Source organism: Thalassophryne amazonica, chromosome 6 (assembly GCF_902500255.1).
Source record: "Thalassophryne amazonica chromosome 6, fThaAma1.1, whole genome shotgun sequence".
NCBI lineage: Eukaryota > Metazoa > Chordata > Actinopteri > Batrachoidiformes > Batrachoididae > Thalassophryne > Thalassophryne amazonica.
Genome location: NC_047108.1, coordinates 193425 through 218270, shown reverse-complemented (window position 1 = coordinate 218270; position 24846 = coordinate 193425). Strand labels below are relative to the sequence as shown.

Sequence of the window (24846 nt, the reverse complement as noted above, 5' to 3'; positions counted from 1 at the left end):
TGTCTGTCTGTCTGTCTATCTGTCTATCTGTCTATCTATCTGTCTATCTATCTATCTGTCTATCTGTCTATCTGTCTATCTGTCTATCTATCTGTCTATCTATCTATCTGTCTATCTATCTATCTATCTATCTATCTATCTATCTATCTATCTATCTATCTATCTATCTATCTATCTATCTATCTATCTATCTATCTATCTATCTATCTATCTATCTATCTATCTATCTATCTATCTATCTATCTATCTATCTATCTATCTATCTATCTATCTATCTATCTATCTATCTATCTATCTATCTATCTATCTATCTATCTAGGTTGTGCTTTTTGTTGACATTACAAGTTTTGTCAGCATGCCTAGTGAGATACTATCAAATTCTGTAAATCTAGGTAATACCTCAGTAGTGGCACCCACATCAATAGCAGGGTGTAGTGGTTGGATTAAGGCATGCTGGGATATGTTTAACCTGATGTCTTCTATTTTCTTCCCAAAGTAATCCAGGAAATCTTGTACAAGGAGAGCGAACTACAGGTGGTTGTCCATGAATAAGTGTTGCCACCATGTCGAACAAGAACTTTGAGTTATACTTATTTTTGTTGATCAAATCAGAGTAGTAAGTCCGCTTTGTAGCCAGTAATGCATGCTTATAGTCTAAGACAGCATCACGCCACGCAAGGTGGAATACTTCTAATTTTGAACAACGCCATTTCTGTTCTAGATCTCTAGCCTTATCAATCAATCAATCAATTTTTTTTTTTTATATAGCGCCAAATCACAACAAACAGTTGCCCCAAGGCGCTTTATATTGTAAGGCAAGGCCATACAATAATTACGGAAACAAAACAAAACAACCCCCTCTGAGCAAGCACTTGGCAACAGTGAGAAGGAAAAACTCCCTTTTAACAGGAAGAAACCTCCAGCAGAACCAGGCTTAGGGAGGGGCAGTCTTCTGCTGGGACTGGTTGGGGCTGAGGGAGAGAACCAGGAAAAAGACATGCTGTGGAGGGGAGCAGAGATCGATCACTAATGATTAAATGCAGAGTGGTGCATACAGAGCAAAAAGAGAAAGAAACAGTGCATCATGGGAACCCCCCAGCAGTCTACGTCTATAGCAGCATAACTAAGGGATGGTTCAGGCTCACCTGATCCAGCCCTAACTATAAGCTTTAGCAAAAAGGAAAGTTTTAAGCCTAATCTTAAAAGTAGAGAGGGTGTCTGTCTCCCTGATCTGAATTGGGAGCTGGTTCCACAGGAGAGGAGCCTGAAAGCTGAAGGCTCTGCCTCCCATTCTACTCTTACAAACCCTAGGAACTACAAGTAAGCCTGCAGTCTGAGAGCGAAACGCTCTATTGGGGTGATATGGTACTACGAGGTCCCTAAGATAAGATGGGACCTGATTATTCAAAACCTTATAAGTAAGAAGAAGAATTTTAAATTCTATTCTAGAATTAACAGGAAGCCAATGAAGAGAGGCCAGTATGGGTTAGATATGCTCTCTATGTGTCGAGTGTCTCTAATATGTCGAGTGTAGTTTTGAGCACTGAGTTTAAACTATCCACAAGTCTGTCTACTGACTGGGTATTTGTGTTGAAAGTCAGTTTCAATGCCTAAAAATGATTCAAAGTGACCCCAACATACAGAGAATTTTCAGTAGTTGCACAATGTGTCACTGATCCATCAAATGTCATTTATTTCTGTCACTTTGGTAAATTGGCTGGAGACCTTTAGTTAAAGTGATCATTGTTCCAGGGAAATTCATCCACCACCACTTTCTTTAACGTCACTGCTCACAGTCACGGACTTTGTCTCCCTCCCACAGCCCCTCCCTCCTCCATATAAACCAGTTAAATTCTGCCCAGGCTTCAGTTCTGCACCCTGCTTGTAAAACCTTTGAGGCAGTATTCAAACATCCTGCATTTAGCACACAAGTTCAAGCTGTTCTCTCTGCATTTGAGGTACGTTGAATTTTTTTACCACATCAAATTTGTTTTCTGCAAACTTTTCTGTCTGAGTCAAACTTATGAAAACACTGAGTTCTTATACACATCAGTGCTAAAAATATCCTGTTTGAGGCCGTTTGAATCACGGGCTGTTGATGGCTGTCATTTTCAGGTTTGTGACATGAAGCTCTTCATTACACTTGCCTTATGTACGGCAACTTTGAGTGCATCATGGGTGACCACTGCAGGTAAGGCTCACTAATGTAATCAGACACTCTCAGCACGTTTGCAGTTGTCATGATTCATATTTTAGAGCAGGGGTGCCCCAACCTTTTTTCAACTGAGATCTTCTTTTTGAAGTTGACACTGTATCGAGATCTAAATCAAAAGCCATAGTATAAATATAATAAATATAACAAATATAATAAGACAATTTTCTGGCACAAATATAAAGTTTTAACAGTAATAACACATTATTGCAGTAAATGTGCAATGTGCATGGTGCAAAGAATAAGCACAACTAGGCCTCGCACTGGCCTGTAACAGCACAACAACAAACAACTCAAATTGTACAATCTCTAATTCAAAGTGTAAAAGTTGTTCCCTACCTTAGTGGGACTTCTGGCACTGAGATTGTGCTGCTAGTCTCTCGTAGTTTGGACAGGAGGAGCTGAGTGCAGCTGTAAGCAGGCTGCAAGGTGGTCCTGCATCATGGTGCTTCTGTATTTTGACTTGATTTTCATGTGTGCAAAGGATTGGATTAACTTAACACAGATAAGTTAATCCAAAAAGTGCAGTCAAGTTCTGTGCAGTTTATCTGAGCTTGGGCTGCTTCTCTGGATGTTGGATGTTCTTGCCAGGTGTTGCTCTGGATTTCAGCTCGATGTCAGTTTTGAGTGTCAGGATCTCGTTCTCAATAGCACAGCTATCCAGGATTAAGAGTGATGATATTTTGGACGTTAAAATCATCTCCTGGCTTGAACAGAACACACAATCTTAGAAATAAACAAAATCTGTAGTTTGTGGCAAAAACATTTCCTTTCAAATACTGAGACAAATGTAACTCCACAGACTTGGAGCTGAGCTCTTGCAGCCGGCTGTGCTGCAAGTCAGCATCAATGTCATTCATAAAGAATGGAGGATGTCTTATTTTTGTCTGGAGAGTGTCATTTGATTTAAAACAGCGATTGTCTTTGAAGTTATTAATTCCGACCAGACTCTATCTTTCTAACTTCTCGGAAGAGAGCTGCACAGCGTTTGGAGCTGTGCGAACAGAACGGAGGACAATTCTCGATTCTCGCAACAAGACAACAGTCCCACTTAGTGACTTTAATCCGCACAAAAGGTGACTCACGATTGATATCTTTAAATGGCTTTGAGAGGGGTTAATGAAGAAACTATGGACCTGCCGCTTCTGAAAAGCAGTGGGTAGCAAAGCTTGCTTCTTTGCTTCAAGCTTCAAGCAGAGCCACTGCAGAAGCACTGGAAGTCAGCCAGTGATCGACCTGTTGCCCACAGTCGACTGGTTGGGCATGCCATTTCAACCATTGAAACCTTTTGAAGGTCAAATACGGTGTATCAGGAAAGTATTCACAGCATTTCACTTTTTCTACATAATATGTTACAGCCTTATTCCAAAATGGACTAACCCTAACCCTTTTCCCATAATGACAACATGAAACAGCTAAGAAATCACATATACATCAGTATTGGTACTGGTCTGAGAGTCCTTCAGGTGCCTTTTGGAAAACTTCACGCAGGCTGCCATGTGCCTTTTACTAAGGAGTGGATTCTTTCTGGCCATTCTACCACACAGGCCTGATTGGTGGATTCCTGCAGGTATGGTTGTCCTTTTGCAAGGTTCTTCTCTCTCCACAGAAGAATGCTGGAGCTCTGACACAATGACCATCAGGTTCTTGGTCACCTCCCTGACAAAGGACCTGCTCCCTTGATTGTTCAGTTTAGACAGGCGGCCAGCTCTAGGAAGAGTGCTGGTGGATCCAGAACTTCTTTCCTTTACAGATGATGGAGGTCACTGTGCTCAATAGGACCATCAAAGCAGCAGAAATGTTTCTGTTCCCTTCCCCAGATTTGTGCCTCCAGACAATCCTTTCTCAGAGGTCTACAGACAATTGTTGTGGCTTCATGCCTGGTTTGTGCTGGGACCTTATAAGTAGACAGGTGTGTGTCTTTCCAAATCATGTCCAGACAACTGAATTTACCCCAGGTGGACTTCAATTAAGCTGTAGAAACATCCCAAGGATGATCAGTGGAAACCTGTGCCCAGTTTTGAGCTTGATGGTAAAGGCTGTGAATACTTATGTACACGTGATTTCTTAGCTTTTTTATTTTTAATAAATTTGTCAAAATCTCAAGTGAACTTTTTCACTTTGTCATTATGGGGTATTGTGTGTAGAATTTTGAGCACAAAATTAATTTCATCCATTTTATAACATAAAACATATCATAAAAAATGTTTTAAATGTGCAGCACTGTGAATACTTTCTGGATGCACTGTACGATGATGTTCTTCTGCTCTTCATGCCATGCTGAGTATCATATTGTTTTCTGCAGAGTGACCATTTTCCAGGAATTACTGGATGCAGAATGACCTTCAATTTACACCAGACAGTGTTACTTGCCATATTTAACATGCCATATTTAACTTCTGACAGGCTGTATATAAAAAATTATTTCAGCTGTTAATGGTGGTGTGTGATCACTGGAGTCTTGATTTGTGGAAACAGGAAAAATGCTAACTGTAAGTAGTGCTAGCATATGCAGTTATCTACCCAAACAGCAACGTATATGAGACCCAACGGGATTTACCTGGGCCTTCTGGGGCCCATATGTCCCATTGCTCAAGGGCTCAAGGTTTCCAAGATGGCGCCATCTGTCTCTGCACAGTATTATGCTATTATTGTTATTGTTGCTGTTTTTTATTAAGAATGTTATGTGTCGACGCGGGTTGAGCGGACCTGCGTCAGACGGAACCCAGCGCTAAAAATAACCAGAAAGCGGTTCCAATAACAAAAACAATTTCTTTATTTCACCCGCTGGTGCATAATAAAGTGTAAAAATGAAAATAGCGTCCTTCTGGTGGAGTGAAGGCTGGCACGCTCTCCAGCGCCCAAAAGGATCGAAGCCCGGCGCTCCTGGACTCACCACTACCGCCAAACACCCCCCAGGTGGACACGACAAACCGACTCTCTGCGAAGGATAGAAGGGGTGAGGTAAGTCAGCAGTTACAACTAATATCCTTCAAAAGGCACACACTATCAGCAACACATTCAGGTCTGTATTTTAAGCTTTATGCAAATGAGCAGCTTCTCACAACAGGTGGAGGATTACTTGTCCGCATGCCACAGAAGTGAGAAGCAAGCTGCACCATTCTCATCACAATTCAAATATACTGCGTAACAAAATACCAAGTTACTATCAACAATTAGTCAAATACTTAATCACCTCTGATGTGTGCTGACAGCATGTGCCCCTCACCCTTCCTCCTTCACGGGCTCGATGTGTCAAACCCAGGCGCGGTCCTCAGCGTCTCACAAACGAACATCACAAGGTCGAGTTCCCGGCAGTTCTGTTTGAATCACACATGACTTAAATGCAGAACGCCATCCAATTATCTGCTTCAGCTGAAAGTCTTTAAGGCTGCACGTGAGCACCATTCACAGGTGCTGCACGTGATGTTGATGAGGGTGAAGGACTCTTCAGCCAGCACCTTCTCCACAGACAAATCAGTTTTCATGCCACCTGGAGAGCAAAGAAAAGAAAAGAACACCAAAATGTCTAGCCACACCCCCCAACACACAACAAAGAATGTGTCACCGCTACTGCAGTATGACCGCCAGTCTCTTCTGAATATCCGTGATTCAGAGATTAGGCCCACAATCGATGGGAAAACGAAGTCGCTCCCTCCGTTACTGAAGTCGGTGCCTTACTTCTTGCGGCGTATAGCTGCTCAATTGCCTCGCAGACGCCACCACAGAAAATGGGGGAAACGCAGCAGTGTACTCATAAGACTGAGAGCCTACCTGGCGCAGCCCTCGATGTGTGATTCCTGTCGTTCCTTTCGACTTCCTCTGGGGAATGACAACTTCATCGTGTGGCGTTTTGCGGACTTCTGTTGGCTCAGATCAGCTGTCCCAGGTGTCGACTACGAGCAATTCAGCTGCCACCGGCGTATCCGTGTCTGCAGGCGAGGGTCAGTAGAGGAAAATCTCCGTCCTGTCGCACATGGTTCAGGAAATGTGGACCACACGCTGCTGCACTTCGCTCTTATAAATGCGAGGTCTCTCACAAATAAAACTTTTATTCTGAATGACTTCTTTTCCTCACATGGGCTGGATATTCTCATGTTGACGTAAATGTGGACTAAACCAGGTGACTACAGCGCCTTCACGGAGCTTCTCCCCCCTCACTGCTCTTTCCTCTGTTCGCCTCGTGCGCCTGGTCGGGGAGGCGGAGTTGCCACCGTCTTCAAGGATAAATTTGCATGCAAGTCTTTACATGCAAATAATTATTCCTCTTTTGAAGTACAACTGTTCCTGATGGATTTTTCTTGTCCAGTATTATGTGCTGTGGTCTATCGTCCACCTAAATATAATAAGGACTTTATTGTTGTGTGGGCCGCTGAAGAGGAGGTACTGCTGGCCCACCACCACCAGATGGCGCCCTGCTTGAAGTGCGGGCTTCAAGCATGAGAGGGCGTCATAGCAACCGGGAGTGACAGCTGTTACTCGTCATCAGCACCAGCTGTCACTCATCCACATCACCACCACCATAAAGGCCGGACTGCAACTCCACCTCCCCGCCGAGAAATCAACTACCTTGGAGGTAATATTCTCTGCTGTATTTAACGCTGACTAATAGTCTGAACTTCTTTGCAGCCATTTTCCTGTGGTGTTGCCTTATCTGTGGGATTGGCGTTTGGTGTGATCAGCGACGACTTCGCTTCACACCCCAACCAGATAAGTGGTTAGACAGGAGCTGCACGAGTGTGTGACTGGAGGTGGAGGTGCTCCCTCCTTACTGAACACAGACTGTGGGATTACTGAGTGTGCGACCTCACGCTCACCTGTGCTGTTTCTGTTCTCTGCCAGCAGTACCAGGTCTGACAGCTGGAGACGGTGACCACCTGGGGACTCAGGACTTGGCGGCTCCGGTGTTCTTCAGATCCGTTGGCGGTGAGGGCCGTGTGGGATCCGGCTCGGTTCTGGACGGGCGTCTCCTATCCTCAAGCCTGCCCACACGTCACCCAACGTGTAATTGACTGTAGTTCCAAACTTGTTGTTGTCTGTATTCCGTTGTGCACAATTTACAACATTAAATTGTTACTGTTTGGCTTATCCATTGCCCGTTCTTTTACGCCCCCTGTTGTGGGTCCGTGTTCCTACACTTTCACAACATTTATTCAGGAGTTCTCTGAGTTCTTAGCTGAGTTGGCCCCCAAATATGATCACATTCTAATCTGTGGAGATTTTAATATCCACGTTTGTTGCCAGTCCGATCAGGTGGCCACTGACTTTAAACGTCTTCTGACATCTTTTGATTGAACTCAGATTGTGGATAAACCAACCCATAATGCTGGACACACTTTGGACTTGATTATCACTCATGGGCTCACAGTGTCTCTTACAGAAATATCAGACACTCCCATTTCAGATCATTTCCCAATTCTTTTTGACGTTCTTGCTCCTCCACCTGTCAGTAAGCCTCCTGCCCCACCTTCTCGCCGCAGGATTATTACTTCTTCAACCGCTGGGGAATTTGCAACTGCTTTTGTGAATATGGAGATTTCTACCTATTATGAAGAGTCTCTCCCTCAAGGCCTGGATAGCCTTTTATCGTTTTTTCATACCACCTGTACTGGGATCCTTGACAAAATCGCTCCTTTTAGGTGCAGGTCTTCTAAACCAAGGGCTGACCCCTGACTAAATGACACTACTCGTGCACTCAGGCAGCACTGCAGACAGGCAGAACGTTGCTGGAAGAAGGACAGACTACATGTGTCATTGGAGATTCTTAAGGACAATCTTGCTCGGTATCAGAGGGCAGTGAAGGAAGCTAAGTCCCAGTATCTGTCTGACATTATTTCCACAAATGGACATAGCCCTCACGTGTTGTTCAACACAGTTAATTTGGTTGTGAACCCCCGCACCCCTCATTTTGAAAATGCCACTGTTTCTACCTGTGAGGACTTCTTACACTTTTTTGTGGATAAAGTGATGTCAGTGAGAGCACTGAGAAGCTGCAGTATTAATCTGGAGGAGTCTTACTGCTGCGCACTCTGCAGTGTTTGATCATTTTGATCCCATCACTTTGACATCCCTCACTGACATTGTTAAATGCATGAGGGTCACTAACTGCCCTTTAGATTTTCTTCCTGCTAAATTACTGAAAGAACTGTTCACCACTGTTGGCTCGTCCCTCTTGATTTTAATTAATATGTCTTCCTGATGCTTTCAAACATGCTGTGGTGAGACCATTGCTTAAAAAACCACGCCTTGACACTTCTGTTCTAGCTAATTTTGACCTGTGTGAAATTTGTCTTTTATTTCAAAAATTATTGAAGAAGTTGTTTTTAAACAGTTACAAGTGTTCTTAGATAGAAATTTTATTCTTGAAAAATTTCAGTCAGGGTTCAGAACAAGGCACAGCACAGAATCTGCACTCCTCAAAGTCCACAATGATGTGGCTCTGTCGCTTGATGCTAAATGTCCAGTTCTTTTAGTGCTTCTTGACTTGACAGCAGCATTTGATACTGTTGATCACAGGATCCTCTTGTCTCGTTTAAAGCACCATGTTGGCATTTGTGGCACAGCATTAAAGTGGTTTAGTTCCTATTTAATGAACAGAACATTTTCTGTCATGATAGGTGACTTGTCCTCCTCTGCTGCAACCTTGTCTTGTGGAGTACCCCAGGGTTCCATTTTGGGCCCCATTTTGTTTTGTCTTTACATGTTCCCACTGGGCTCCATTATGGAGAGACATAACATGTCTTTTCACTGCTATGCAGATGACCTGCAGATTTATCTGCCAGTGTCTTCAAATACAAATGACGCTATCAGACTTTTGTCAGACTGCATGGCTGATATAAAGCTGTGGCTACATCAAAATTTTCTTCATTTGAACGAGGACAAAACTGATTACATTTTGTTTGGTGACCCTGCTCTTCTAGGTTCTGGTTTGTTGTCTGCGTCTTTGAAACCTATAGTAAGAAATCTTGGGGTGGTATTTGACAATTCTTTTAGATTTGACAAACAAATTGACAGCGTGGTAAGAACAAGTTTTTATCAGTTGCGTCTTTTATCTAAGGTTAAACCATTTTTAAACCACACTGACCTTGAAAAAACTATCCACGCTTTTATCAGCTCTAGAATTGACTATTGTAATGCCTTTATGTCGGAGTTCCTCAGACATCTGTGAGTCGTCTCCAGCTGGTGCAAAATTCTGCAGCCCAATTTTTAACAAACATATCAAGACGTCAGCACATCACCCCAGTTCTTTTTAATTTGCACTGGCTTCCAGTCTCTTTTAGAGTTGATTTTAAAATTTTGATGTTTGTATTTAAAGCCCTTAATGGCCTGGCCCCTCCTTATTTGACTAAGCTTTTGCATCCTCGTGTCTCAAACAGGTCTTTGAGGTCTGTAAATCAGCTTTTACTGGAAGTGCCCAGGTCCAGGTCTAAACGCTGGGGTGATCGGGCCTTCTCTGTTGCTGGGCTCAAACTTTGGAATAAATTGCCCCCTGAAATGAGAATCATCTCTGACTTAAAGCTTTTTAAGTCCAGGCTCAAGACGTATTTGTTCAGGCTGGCTTTTAACACTCAGTAGCATGATGGCACTTTATTTTATGCTATTAAATGTTTTTATGCATATTTTATTTAATTGTTTTTGTAATGGTTTTACTGTTGGATATTTGTTTTTACCATGTTTTGTTTTTAAATTTTGTTGTAAAGCACTTTGGTCACTTTGAGTGTTGTAAAGGGCTCTAGAAATAAACTTGATTGATTGATTGATTGATTGAACATCCACATGGGACCCAAATGGGTATACCCACTTAGAACCCACTTATGTGTTTTCATTAATGGATAGGTGAGTGGACCATTGAACAATTATGTAGTCACATTAAATCAAATCAAATCAATTTTATTTATATAGCGCCAAATCACAACAAACAGTTGCCCCAAGGCGCTTTATATTGTAAGGCAAGGCCATACAATAATTACGGAAACAAAACAAAACAACCCCCTCTGAGCAAGCACTTGGCAACAGTGAGAAGGAAAAACTCCCTTTTAACAGGAAGAAACCTCCAGCAGAACCAGGCTCAGGGAGGGGCAGTCTTCTGCTGGGACTGGTTGGGGCTGAGGGAGAGAACCAGGAAAAAGACATGCTGTGGAGGGGAGCAGAGATCAGTCACTAATGATTAAATGCAGAGTGGTGCATACAGAGCAAAAAGAGAAAGAAACACTAGTCTAAGTCTATAGCAGCATAACTAAGGGATGGTTCAGGGTCACCTGATCCAGCCCTAACTATAAGCTTTAGCAAAAAGGAAAGTTTTAAGCCTAATCTTAAAAGTAGAGAGGGTGTCTGTCTCCCTGATCTGAATTGGGAGCTGGTTCCACAGGAGAGGAGCCTGAAAGCTGAAGGCTCTGCCTCCCATTCTACTCTTACAAACCCTAGGAACTACAAGTAAGCCTGCAGTCTGAGAGCGAAGCGCTCTACTGGGGTGATATGGTACTATGAGGTCCCTAAGATAAGATGGGACCTGATTATTCAAAACCTTATAAGTAAGAAGGAGAATTTTAAATTCTATTCTAGAATTAACAGGAAGCCAATGAAGAGAGGCCAATATGGGTGAAATATGCTCTCTCCTTCTAGTCCCCGTCAGTACTCTAGCTGCAGCATTTTGAATTAACTGAAGGCTTTTCAGGGAACTTTTAGGACAACCTGATAATAATGAATTACAATAGTCCAGCCTAGAGGAAATAAATGCATGAATTAGCTTTTCAGCATCACTCTGAGACAAGACCTTTCTAATTTTAGAGATATTGCGTAAATGCAAAAAAGCAGTCCTACATATTTGTTTAATATGCGCATTGAATGACATATCCTGATCAAAAATGACTCCAAGATTTCAATCAATTCAATTCAATCAATTTTTTTTATATAGCGCCAAATCACAACAAACAGTTGCCCCAAGGCGCTTTATATTGTAAGGCAAGGCCATACAATAATTATGTAAAACCCCAACGGTCAAAACGACCCCCTGTGAGCAAGCACTTGGCTACAGTGGGAAGGAAAAACTCCCTTTTAACAGGAAGAAACCTCACAGTATTACTAGAGGTCAGGGTAATGCCATCCAGAGTAAGGATCTGGTTAGACACCATGTTTCTAAGATTTGTGGGGCCAAGTACAATAACTTCAGTTTTATCTGAGTTTAAAAGCAGGAAATTAGAGGTCATCCATGTCTTTATGTCTGTAAGACAATCCTGCAGTTTAGCTAATTGGTGTGTGTCCTCTGGCTTCATGGATAGATAAAGCTGGGTATCATCTGGGTAACAATGAAAATTTAAGCAATGCCGTCTAATAATACTGCCTAAGGGAAGCATGTATAAAGTGAATAAAATTGGTCCTAGCACAGAACCTTGTGGAACTCCATAATTAACCTTAGTCTGTGAAGAAGATTCCCCATTTACATGAACAAATTGTAATCTATTAGATAAATATGATTCCAACCACTGCAGCGCAGTGCCTTTAATACCTATGGCATGCTCTAATCTCTGTAATAAAATTTTATGGTCAACAGTATCAAAAGCAGCACTGAGGTCTAACAGAACAAGCACAGAGATGAGTCCACTGTCCGAAGCCATAAGAAGATCATTTGTAACCTTCATTAATGCTGTTTCTGTACTATGATGAATTCTAAAACCTGACTGAAACTCTTCAAATAGACCATTCCTCTGCAGATGATCAGTTAGCTGTTTTACAACTACCCTTTCAAGAATTTTTGAGAGAAAAGGAAGCTAAGATAGCTGGGTCAAGTGATGGCTTTTTAAGTAATGGTTTAATTACTGCTACCTTAAAAGCCTGTGGTACATAGCCAACTAATAAAGATAGATTGATCATATTTAAGATCGAAGCATTAATTAATGGTAGGGCTTCCTTGAGCAGCCTGGTAGGAATGGGGTCTAATAGACATGTTGATGGTTTGGAGGAAGTAACTAATGAAAATAACTCAGACAGAACAATCGGAGAGAAATAGTCTAACCAAATACCGGCATCACTGAAAGCAGCCAAAGATAACGATACGTCTTTGGGATGGTTATGAGTAATTTTTTCTCTAATAGTTAGTAGTGGTGGGTGGACTAATTTACATTTTGAGCAAAGCCAATTGAGTCTAATAATAGATTAAATGCAGTGTTGAGGCTGTCATTCTCAGCATCTGTGTGGATGTTAAAATCGCCAACTATAATTATCTTATCTGAGCTAAGCACTAAGTCAGACAAAAGGTCTGAAAATTCACAGAGAAACTCACAGTAACGACCAGGTGGACGATAGATAACAAATAAAACTGGTTTTTGGGACTTCCAATTTGGATGGACAAGACTAAGAGTCAAGCTTTCAAATGAATTAAAGCTCTGTCTGGGTTTTTGATTAATTAATAAGCTGGAGTGGAAGATTGCTGCTAATCCTCCGCCTCGGCCCGTGCTACGAGCATTCTGGCAGTTAATGTGACCTAGGGGTATTGATTCATTTAAACTAACATATTCATCCTGCTGTAACCAGGTTTCTGTAAGGCAGAATAAATCAATATGTTGATCAATTATTATATCATTTACTAACAGGGACTTAGAAGAGAGAGACCTAATGTTTAATAGACCACATTTAACTGTTTTAGTCTGTGGTGCAGTTGAAGGTGCTATATTATTTTTTCTTTTTGAATTTTTATGCTTAAATAGATTTTTACTGGTTGTTGGTGGTCTGGGAGCAGGCACCGTCTCTACAGGGATGGGGTAATGAGGGGATGGCAGGGGGAGAGAAGCTGCAGAGAGGTGTGTAAGACTACAACTCTGCTTCCTGGTCCCAACCCTGGATAGTCACGGTTTGGAGGGTTTAAGAAAATTGGCCAGTTTTCTAGAAATGAGAGCTGCTCCATCCAAAGTGGGATGGATGCCATCTCTCCTAACAAGACCAGGTTTTCCCCAGAAGCTTTGCCAATTATCTATGAAGCCCACTTCATTTTTAGGACACCACTCAGACAGCCAGCAATTCAAGGAGAACATACGGCTAAACATGTCACTCCCGGTCCGATTGGGGAGGGGCCCAGAGAAAACTACAGAGTCCGACATTGTTTTTGCAAAGTTACACACCGATTCAATGTTAATTTTAGTGACCTCCGATTGGTATAACCGGGTGTCATTACTGCCGACGTGAATTACAATCTTACCAAATTTACGCTTAGCCTTAGCCAGCAGTTTCAAATTTCCTTCAATGTCGCCTGCTCTGGCCCCCGGAAGACGATTGACTATGGTTGCTGGTGTCGCTAACTTCACATTTCTCAAAACAGAGTCGCCAATAACCAGAGTTTGATCCTCGGTGGGTGTGTCGCCGAGTGGGTAAAAAAGGGTTAGAAATGTGAACGGGTTGGCGGTGTACACGGGGCTTCTGTTTAGGGCTACGTTTCCTCCTCACAGTCACCCAGTCGGCCTGCTTTCCCAGCTGCTCGGGATCTGCAGGAAGGGAACTAACGGCGGCTAAGCTACCTTGGTCCGACTACAGGGGCCTGGCTAGCTGTAGAATTTTCCACGGTGCGGAGCCGAGTCTCCAATTCGCCCATCCTGGCCTCCAAAGCTACGAATAAGCTACACTTATTACAAGTACCATTACTGCTAAAGGAGGCCGAGGAATAACTAAACATTTCACACCCAGAGCAGAAAAGTGCGGGAGAGACAGGAGAAGCCGCAATGGTAAATCGGCTAAGAGCTAGTAGCTGCGCTAAGCTAGCGGATTCCTAAAAACACACAAAGTGAATAATGTGTAAATAATTTAGAGGTGATTCAGCAGAGGGAGTGCTTTAGTTAAGGCACGTGAAGATTACACTGTGAAACAAATCGTTATCTAGTTAACTAGATCAATCTAACTGCGCAGATTAAACAGCGAACAGATACAGCAAAACACCGCTGTGCTCCAGAACAGGAAGTGATACAATACCGCAGTGAGAGCCAACCACCAGTAGAGGCAAGCAAGAGTGCATCTTCCATCTGCATCAGACGCTCAAAGCACTTTACAAATAATGTCTCACATTCACCATATACATACATTAAAAACCCATATTTATGTAATTTCATTAAAATATTTCATACAGTCAGTTTGTTTCTAGGTATCATGTTCACACAGTCAGTTTGTTTCGAGGTATCGTGTTCACACAGTCAGTTCGTTTCGAGGTATCGTGTTCACACAGTGAGTTAATTTCAAGGTTTCGTGTTCACACAGTCAGTTCGTTTCGAGGTATCGTGTTCACACAGTCAGTTAGTGTTCACACAGTCAGTTGGAGGCATCGTGTTCACACAGTCAGATCGTTTCAAGGTATCATGTTCACACAGTCAGTTCATTTTGAGGTATCGCATTCACACAGTCAGTTTGTTTCGAGGTATCGTGTTCACACAGTCAGTTTGTTTCGAGGTATCGTGTTCACACAGTCAGTTTGTTTCGAGGTATCACGTTCACACAGTCAGTTCATTTCGAGGTATCGCGTACACACAGTAAGTTCGTTTCAAGGTATCGTGTTCACACAGTCAGTTCGTTTTGAGGTATCGCGTTCACACAGTCAGTTTGTTTTGAGGTATCGTGTGCCCACAGTCAGTTCGTTTCAAGGTATCGTGTTCACACAGTTTGAGGTATCGCGTTCACACAGTCAGTTCGTTTCGAGGTATCGCGTTCACACAGTCAGTTCGTTTCAAGGTATCGCATTCACACAGTCAGGTCGTTTCGAGGCATCGTGTTCACACAGTCAGTTCTTTTCGAGACACCGTGTTCACACAGTCAGTTTGTTTCGAGGTGTCGTGTTCTCACAGTCAATTTGAGGTATCGTGTTCACACAGTTAGTTTGTTTTGAGGTATCGCGTTCACACAGTCAGTTCGTTACGAGGTATCGCGTTCACACAGTCAGTTTGTTTCAAGGTATCATGTTCACACAGTCAGTTTGTTTCGAGGTATCGCGTTCACACAGTCAGTTCATTTTGAGGTATAACGTTCACACAGTCAGTTCGTTTCAAGGTATAACGTTCACACAGTCAGTTTGTTTCAAGGAATCGTGTTCACACAGTGAGTTTGTTTCAAGGTATCGTGTTCACACAGTCAGTTTGTTTCGAGGTATTGTGTTCACACAGTCAGTTTGAGGTATTGTGTTCACACAGTTCGTTTCGAGGTGTCGTGTTAACACAGTCAGTTCGTTTCGAGGTATCGTGTGCACACAGTCAGTTTGAGGTATCATGTTCACACAGTCAGTTTGTTTCAAGGTATCGTGTGCACACAGTCAGTTTGAGGTATCGTGTTCACACAGTCAGTTCGTTTCGAGGTATCGTGTTCACACAGTCAGTTCGTTTCGAGGTATCGTGTGCACACAGTCAGTTCATTTCGAGGTATCGTGTTCACACTGTCAGTTTGAGGTATCTTGTCCACACAGTCAGTTTGTTTGGAGGTATCGTGTTCACACAGTCAGTTCGTTTCGAGGTATTGTGTTCATATCGTGTTCACACAGTCAGTTCATTTCGAGGTATCGTGTTCACACAGTCAGTTCATTTTGAGGCATCGTGTTCACACATTCAGTTTGAAGTATCTCGTTCACACAGTCAGTTCGTTTTGAGGTATCGCGTTCACACAGTCAGTTCGTTTCGAGGTATCATGTTCACACAGTCAGATCGTTTCGAGGTATCATGTTCACACAGTCTGGTCATTTCGAGGTATCGTGTTCACACAGTCAGTTCATTTGGAGGAATCGTGTTCACACTGTCAGTTTGTTTCGAGGTATCGTGTTCACACAGTCAGTTTGTTTCGAGGCATCATGTTCACACAGTTCATTTCGAGGCATCGTGTTCACACAGTCAGTTTGAGATATCGTCTTCACACAGTCAGTTCATTTTGAGGTATCGTGTGCATACAGTCAGTTTGTTTCGAGATATCGTGTTCACACAGTCAGTTCATTTCGAGGCATCGTGTTCACACAGTCAGTTTGAGGTATCGTGTTCACACAGTCAGTTCATTTCGAGGTATCTTGTGCACACAGTCAGTTCGTTTCGAGTTACCGTGTTCACACAGTTCGTTTCAAGGTATCGTGTTCACACAGTCAGTTTGAGGTATCGCGTTCACACAGTCAGTTCGTTTCGAGGTATCGCGTTCACACAGTCAGTTCGTTTCGAGGTATCGCGTTCACACAGTCAGTTCATTTCGAGGTATCGCATTCACACAGTAACTTTGTTTCGAGGTATCGTGTTCACACAGTTCGTTTTGAGGTATCGCGTTGACACAGTCAGTTTGTTTCGAGGTATCGTGTGCACACAGTTCGTTTTGAGGTATCGTGTTCACACAGTTTGAGGTATCGCGTTCACACAGTCAGTTCATTTCGAGGTATCATGTTCACACAGTCAGGTCGTTTCGAGGCATCGTGTTCACACAGTCAGTTCGTTTCGAGGCATCGTGTTCACACAGTCAGTTTGTTTCGAGGTGTCGTGTTCTCATAGTCAATTTGAGGTATTGTGTTCACACAGTCAGTTTGTTTCGAGGTATCGCGTTCACACAGTCAGTTCGTTACGAGGTATCGCATTCACACAGTCAGTTCGTTTCAAGGTATCGCGTTCACACAGTCAGTTCGTTTCAAGGTATCGCGTTCACACAGTCAGTTCATTTCGAGGTATCGCGTTCACACAGTCAGTTCGTTTCGAGGTATCGCGTTCACACAGTCAGTTTGTTTCGAGGTATCGTGTTCACACAGTCAGTTTGTTTCAAGGTATCATGTTCACACAGTCAGATCGTTTCGAGGTATCATGTTCACACAGTCAGTTCATTTCGAGGTATCGTGTTCACACAGTCAGTTCATTTGGAGGAATCGTGTTCACACTGTCAGTTTGTTTCGAGGTATCGTGTTCACACAGTCAGTTTGTTTCGAGGCATCATGTTCACACAGTTCATTTCGAGGCATCGTGTTCACACAGTCAGTTTGAGGTATCGTGTTCACACAGTCAGTTCATTTTGAGGTATCGTGTGCATACAGTCAGTTTGTTTCGAGATATCGTGTTCACACAGTCAGTTCATTTCGAGGCATCGTGTTCACACAGTCAGTTTGAGGTATCGTGTTCACACAGTCAGTTCATTTCGAGGTATCTTGTGCACACAGTCAGTTCGTTTCGAGTTACCGTGTTCACACAGTTCGTTTCGAGGTATCGTGTTCACACAGTCAGTTTGAGGTATCGCGTTCACACAGTCAGTTCGTTTCGAGGTATCATGTTCACACAGTCAGATCGTTTCGAGGTATCATGTTCACACAGTCTGGTCATTTCGAGGTATCGTGTTCACACAGTCAGTTCATTTGGAGGAATCGTGTTCACACTGTCAGTTTTTTTCGAGGTATCATGTTCACACAGTCAGTTTGTTTCGAGGCATCGTGTTCACACAGTTTGAGTTGTGTTCACACAGTCAGTTCATTTTGAGGTATCGTTTGCACACAGTCAGTTTGTTTCGAGGTATCTTGTTCACACAGTCAGTTAATTTCGAGGCATCCTGTTCACACAGTCAGTTTGAGGTATCGTGTTCACACAGTCAGTTCATTTCGAGGTATCGTGTTCACACAGTCAGTTCGTTTCGAGGTATCGTGTGCACACAGTCAGTTCATTTCGAGGTATCGTGTTCACACTGTCAGATGAGGTATCTTGTTCACACAGTCAGTTTGTTTGGAGGTATCGTGTTCACACAGTCAGTTCGTTTGGAGGTATCGTTCACATAGTAAGTTCGTTTCGAGGTGTCGTATTCACACAGTCAGTTCATTTCGAGGTATCGTGTTCACACAGTCAGTTCATTTCGAGGTATCGTGTTCACACATTCATTTTGAGGCATCGTGTTCACACATTCAGTTTGAAGTATCGCGTTCACACAGTCAGTTCGTTTTGAGGTATCGCGTTCACACAGTCAGTTCGTTTCAAGGTATCGTGTTCACACAGTCAGTTTGTTTCGAGGCATCGTGTTCACACACTTCATTTCGAGGCATCGTGTTCACACAGTCAGTTTGAGGTATCGTGTTCACACAGTCAGTTCATTTCAAGGTATCTTGTGCACACAGTCAGTTCATTTCGAGGTATCGTGTTCACACTGTCAGTTTGAGGTATCTTGTTCACACAGTCAGTTTGTTTGGAGGTATCGTGTTCACACAGTCAGTTCGTTTCGAGGTATTGTGTTCACACATTCATTTTGAGGCATCGTGTTCACACATTCAGTTTGAAGTATCGCGTTCACACAGTCAGTTCGTTTTGAGGTATCGCGTTCACACAGTCAGTTCGTTTCAAGGTATCATGTTCACACAGTCAGATCGTTTTGAGGTATCATGTTCACACAGTCAGGTCATTTCGAGGTATCGTGTTCACACAGTCAGTTCATTTGGAGGAATCGTGTTCACAGTGTCAGTTTGTTTCGAGGTATCGTGTTCACACAGTCAGTTTGTTTCGAGGCATCATGTTCACACAGTTCATTTCGAGGCATCGTGTTCACACAGTCAGTTTGAGGTATCGTGTTCACACAGTCAGTTCATTTTGAGGTATCGTGTGCATACAGTCAGTTTGTTTCGAGATATCGTGTTCACACAGTCAGTTCATTTCGAGGCATCGTGTTCACACAGTCAGTTTGAGGTATCGTGTTCACACAGTCAGTTCATTTCGAGGTATCTTGTGCACACAGTCAGTTTGTTTCGAGATATCGTGTTCACACAGTCAGTTCATTTCGAGGCATCGTGTTCACACAGTCAGTTTGAGGTATCGTGTTCACACAGTCAGATCGTTTCGAGGTATCATGTTCACACAGTCAGTTCATTTCGAGGTATCGTGTTCACACAGTCAGTTCATTTGGAGGTATCATGTTCACACAGTCAGTTCATTTCGAGGTATCATGTTCACACAGTCAGTTTGTTTCGAGGCATCGTGTTCACACAGTCAGTTTGAGTTGTGTTCACACAGTCAGTTCATTTTGAGGTATCGTTTGCACACAGTCAGTTTGTTTCGAGGTATCTTGTTCACACAGTCAGTTAATTTCGAGGCATCCTGTTCACACAGTCAGTTTGAGGTATCGTGTTCACACAGTCAGTTCATTTCGAGGTATCGTGTTCACACAGTCAGTTCGTTTCGAGGTATCGTGTGCACACAGTCAGTTCATTTCGAGGTATCGTGTTCACACTGTCAGTTTGAGGTATCTTGTTCACACAGTCAGTTTGTTTGGAGGTATCGTGTTCACACAGTCAGTTCGTTTGGAGGTATCGTTCACATAGTAAGTTCGTTTCGAGGTGTCGTATTCACACAGTTCATTTCGAGGTATCGTGTTCATATCGTGTTCACACAGTCAGTTCATTTCGAGGTATCGTGTTCACACAGTCAGTTCATTTTGAGGCATCGTGTTCACACATTCAGTTTGAAGTATCGCGTTCACACAGTCAGTTCGTTTTGAGTTATCGCGTTCACACAGTCAGTTCGTTTTGAGTTATCGCGTTCACACAGTCAGTTCGTTTCAAGGTATCATGTTCACACAGTCAGATTGTTTTGAGGTATCATGTTCACACAGTCAGGTCATTTCGAGGTATCGTGTTCACACAGTCAGTTCATTTGGAGGTATCGTGTTCACACTGTCAGTTTCTTTCGAGGTATCGTGTTCACACAGTCAGTTTGTTTCGAGGCATCGTGTTCACACACTTCATTTCGAGGCATCGTGTTCACACAGTCAGTTTGAGGTATCGTGTTCACACAGTCAGTTCATTTCAAGGTATCTTGTGCACACAGTCAGTTCATTTCGAGGTATCGTGTTCACACTGTCAGTTTGAGGTATCTTGTTCACACAGTCAGTTTGTTTGGAGGTATCGTGTTCACACAGTCAGTTCAATTTGAGGTATTGTGTTCATATCGTGTTCACACAGTCAGTTCATTTCGAGGTATCGTGTTCACACAGTCAGTTCATTTTGAGGTATCGTGTTCACACATTCAGTTTGAAGTATCGCGTTCACACAGTCAGTTCGTTTTGAGGTATCGCGTTCACACAGTCAGTTCGTTTTGAGGTATCATGTTCACACAGTCTGGTCATTTCGAGGTATCGTGTTCACACAGTCAGTTCATTTGGAGGAATCGTGTTCACAGTGTCAGTTTGTTTCGAGGTATCGTGTTCACACAGTCAGTTTGTTTCGAGGCATCATGTTCACACAGTTCATTTCGAGGCATCGTGTTCACACAGTCAGTTTGAGGTATCGTGTTCACACAGTCAGTTCATTTTGAGGTATCGTGTGCATACAGTCAGTTTGTTTCGAGATATCGTGTTCACACAGTCAGTTCATTTCGAGGCATCGTGTTCACACAGTCAGTTTGAGATATCGTGTTCACACAGTCAGTTCATTTCGAGGTATCTTGTGCACACAGTCAGTTTGTTTCGAGATATCGTGTTCACACAGTCAGTTCATTTCGAGGCATCGTGTTCACACAGTCAGTTTGAGGTATCATGTTCACACAGTCAGTTCATTTCGAGGTATCGCGTTCACACAGTCAGTTTGAGGTATCGCGTTCACACAGTCAGTTCGTTTCGAGGTATCGCGTTCACACAGTCAGTTCGTTTCGAGGTATCGCGTTCACACAGTCAGTTCATTTCGAGGTATCGCATTCACACAGTAAGTTTCTTTCGAGGTATCGTGTTCACACAGTTCGTTTTGAGGTATCGCGTTGACACAGTCAGTTTGTTTCGAGGTATCGTGTGCACACAGTTCGTTTTGAGGTATCGTGTTCACACAGATTGAGGTATCGCGTTCACACAGTCAGTTTGTTTCGAGGTATCGCGTTCACACAGTCAGTTCATTTCGAGGCATCGTGTTCACACAGTCAGTTCGTTTCGAGGCATCGTGTTCACACAGTCAGTTCGTTTCGAGGTGTCGTGTTCTCATAGTCAATTTGAGGTATTGTGTTCACACAGTCAGTTTGTTTCGAGGTATCGCGTTCACACAGTCAGTTCGTTACGAGGTATCGCATTCACACAGTCAGTTCGTTTCAAGGTATCGCGTTCACACAGTCAGTTCGTTTCAAGGTATCGCGTTCACACAGTCAGTTCATTTCGAGGTATCGCGTTCACACAGTCAGTTCGTTTCGAGGTATCGCGTTCACACAGTCAGTTCGTTTTGAGGTATCGCATTCACACAGTCAGTTTGGTTCGAGGTATCGTGTTAACACAGTGAGTTTGAGGTATTGTGTTCACACAGTCAGTTGGTTTCAAGGTATCATGTTGACACAGTCTGGTCATTTCGAGGTATCGTGTTCACACAGTCAGTTCATTTGGAGGAATCGTGTTCACACTGTCAGTTTGTTTCGAGGTATCATGTTCACACAGTCAGTTTGTTTCGAGGCATCATGTTCACACAGTTCATTTCGAGGCATCGTGTTCACACAGTCAGTTTGAGGTATCGTGTTCACACAGTCAGTTTGTTTCGAGGTATCGCGTTCACACAGTCAGTTCGTTACGAGGTATCGCATTCACACAGTCAGTTCGTTTCAAGGTATCGCGTTCACACAGTCAGTTCGTTTCAAGGTATCGCGTTCACACAGTCAGTTCATTTCAAGGTATCGCGTTCACACAGTCAGTTCGTTTCGAGGTATCGCGTTCACACAGTCAGTTCGTTTTGAGGTATCGCATTCACACAGTCAGTTTGGTTCGAGGTATCGTGTTAACACAGTGAGTTTGAGGTATTGTGTTCACACAGTCAGTTGGTTTCGAGGTATCATGTTGACACAGTCTGGTCATTTCGAGGTATCGTGTTCACACAGTCAGTTCATTTGGAGGAATCGTGTTCACACTGTCAGTTTGTTTCGAGGCATCGTGTTCACACAGTCAGTTTGAGGTATCGTGTTCACACAGTCAGTTCATTTTGAGGTATCGTGTGCATACAGTCAGTTTGTTTCGAGATATCGTGTTCACACAGTCAGTTCATTTCGAGGCATCGTGTTCACACAGTCAGTTTGAGGTATCGTGTTCACACAGTCAGTTCATTTCGAGGTATCTTGTGCACACAGTCAGTTTGTTTCGAGATATCGTGTTCACACAGTCAATTTGTTTGGAGGTATCGTGTTCACACAGTCAGTTCATTTCGAGGCATCGTGTTCACACAGTCAGTTTGAGGTATCGTGTTCACACAGTCAGTTCATTTCGAGGTATCGCGTTCACACAGTCAGTTTGAGGTATCGCGTTCACACAGTCAGTTCGTTTCGAGGTATCGCGTTCACACAGTCAGTTCGTTTTGAGGTATCGCGTTCACACAGTCAGTTCATTTCGAGGTATCGCATTCACACAGTAAGTTTCTTTCGAGGTATCGTGTTCACACAGTTCGTTTTGAGGTATCGCGTTGACGCAGTCAGTTTGTTTCGAGGTATCGTTTGCACACAGTTCGTTTTGAGGTATCGTGTTCACACAGATTGAGGTATCGCGTTCACACAGTCAGTTTGTTTCGAGGTATCGCGTTCACACAGTCAGTTCATTTCGAGGTATCATGTTCACACAGTCAGGTCGTTTCGAGGCATCGTGTTCACACAGTCAGTTCGTTTCAAGGTGTCGTGTTCTCATAGTCAATTTGAGGTATTGTGTTCACACAGTCAGTTTGTTTCGAGGTATCGCGTTCACACAGTCAGTTCGTTACGAGGTATCGCATTCACACAGTCAGTTCGTTTCAAGGTATCGCGTTCACACAGTCAGTTCGTTTCAAGGTATCGCGTTCACACAGTCAGTTCATTTCGAGGTATCGCGTTCACACAGTCAGTTCGTTTCGAGGTATCGCGTTCACACAGTCAGTTCGTTTTGAGGTATCGCATTCACACAGTCAGTTTGGTTCGAGGTATCGTGTTCACACAGTCAGTTTGTTTCAAGGTATCGTGTTCACACAGTCAGTTTGTTTCGAGGTATTGTGTTCACACAGTCAGTTTGAGATATTGTGTTCACACAGTTCGTTTCGAGGTGTCGTGTTAACACAGTGAGTTTGAGGTATTGTGTTCACACAGTCAGTTGGTTTCGAGGTATCATGTTGACACAGTCAGTTCATTTCGAGGTATCATGTTCACACAGTCAGGTCGTTTCGAGGCATCGTGTTCACACAGTCAGTTCGTTTCGAGGCATCGTGTTCACACAGTCAGTTTGTTTCGAGGTGTCGTGTTCTCATAGTCAATTTGAGGTATTGTGTTCACACAGTCAGTTTGTTTCGAGGTATCGCGTTCACACAGTCAGTTCGTTACGAGGTATCGCATTCACACAGTCAGTTCGTTTCAAGGTATCGCGTTCACACAGTCAGTTCGTTTCAAGGTATCGCGTTCAAACAGTCAGTTCGTTTCGAGGTATCGCGTTCACACAGTCAGTTCGTTTCGAGGTATCGCGTTCACACAGTCAGTTCGTTTTGAGGTATCGCATTCACACAGTCAGTTTGTTTCGAGGTATCGTGTTCACACAGTCAGTTTGTTTCAAGGTATCGTGTTCACACAGTCAGTTTGTTTCGAGGTATTGTGTTCACACAGTCAGTTTGAGGTATTGTGTTCACACAGTTCGTTTCGAGGTGTCGTGTTAACACAGTCAGTTTGAGGTATTGTGTTCACACAGTCAGATCGTTTCGAGGTATCATGTTGACACAGTCAGTTTTTTTCGAGGTATCATGTTCACACAGTCAGTTTGTTTCGAGGCATCGTGTTCACACAGTCAGTTTGAGTTGTGTTCACACAGTCAGTTCATTTTGAGGTATCGTTTGCACACAGTCAGTTTGTTTCGAGGTATCTTGTTCACACAGTCAGTTAATTTCGAGGCATCCTGTTCACACAGTCAGTTGAGGTATCGTGTTCACACAGTCAGTTCATTTCGAGGTATCGTGTTCACACAGTCAGTTCGTTCGAGGTATCGTGTGCACACAGTCAGTTCATTTCGAGGTATCGTGTTCACACTGTCAGTTTGAGGTATCTTGTTCACACAGTCAGTTTGTTTGGAGGTATCGTGTTCACACAGTCAGTTCGTTTGGAGGTATCATTCACATAGTAAGTTCGTTTCGAGGTGTCGTATTCACACAGTCAGTTCATTTCGAGGTATCGTGTTCATATCGTGTTCACACAGTCAGTTCATTTCGAGGTATCGTGTTCACACAGTCAGTTCATTTTGAGGCATCGTGTTCACACATTCAGTTTGAAGTATCGCGTTCACACAGTCAGTTCGTTTTGAGGTATCGCGTTCACACAGTCAGTTCGTTTCGAGGTATCATGTTCACACAGTCAGATCGTTTTGAGGTATCATGTTCACACAGTCAGGTCATTTCGAGGTATCGTGTTCACAGTCAGTTCATTTGGAGTTATCGTGTTCACACTGTCAGTTTCTTTCGAGGTATCGTGTTCACACAGTCAGTTTGAGGTATCGTGTTCACACAGTCAGTTCATTTCAAGGTATCTTGTGCACACAGTCAGTTCGTTTCGAGTTATCGTGTTCACACAGTCAGTTCGTTTGATGTATCGTGTTCACACAGTCAGTTTGAGGTATCGCGTTCACACAGTCAGTTCGTTTCGAGGTATCGCGTTCACACAGTCAGTTCGTTTCGAGGTATCGCGTTCACACAGTCAGTTCATTTCGAGGTATCGCATTCACCAGTTTCG

The 24846-nt window shown here is 43.2% G+C and overlaps 1 protein-coding gene across 1 annotated transcript in view; it reads left to right on the top strand.

Annotated features, from left to right (window-relative positions):
- Positions 1 to 1835: 1835 nt before the first annotated feature.
- LOC117511751 (probable glutamate receptor) overlaps positions 1836 to 24846 on the top strand; it is a 114625-nt gene continuing 91614 nt past the window's right edge. The window contains exons 1-2 of the mRNA XM_034171649.1: positions 1836 to 1958; positions 2116 to 2191. Coding sequence (XP_034027540.1) covers positions 2125 to 2191 — 67 coding nt within the window. The 5' untranslated portion in view covers positions 1836 to 1958; positions 2116 to 2124. The remainder of the gene's footprint in view (positions 1959 to 2115; positions 2192 to 24846) is intronic.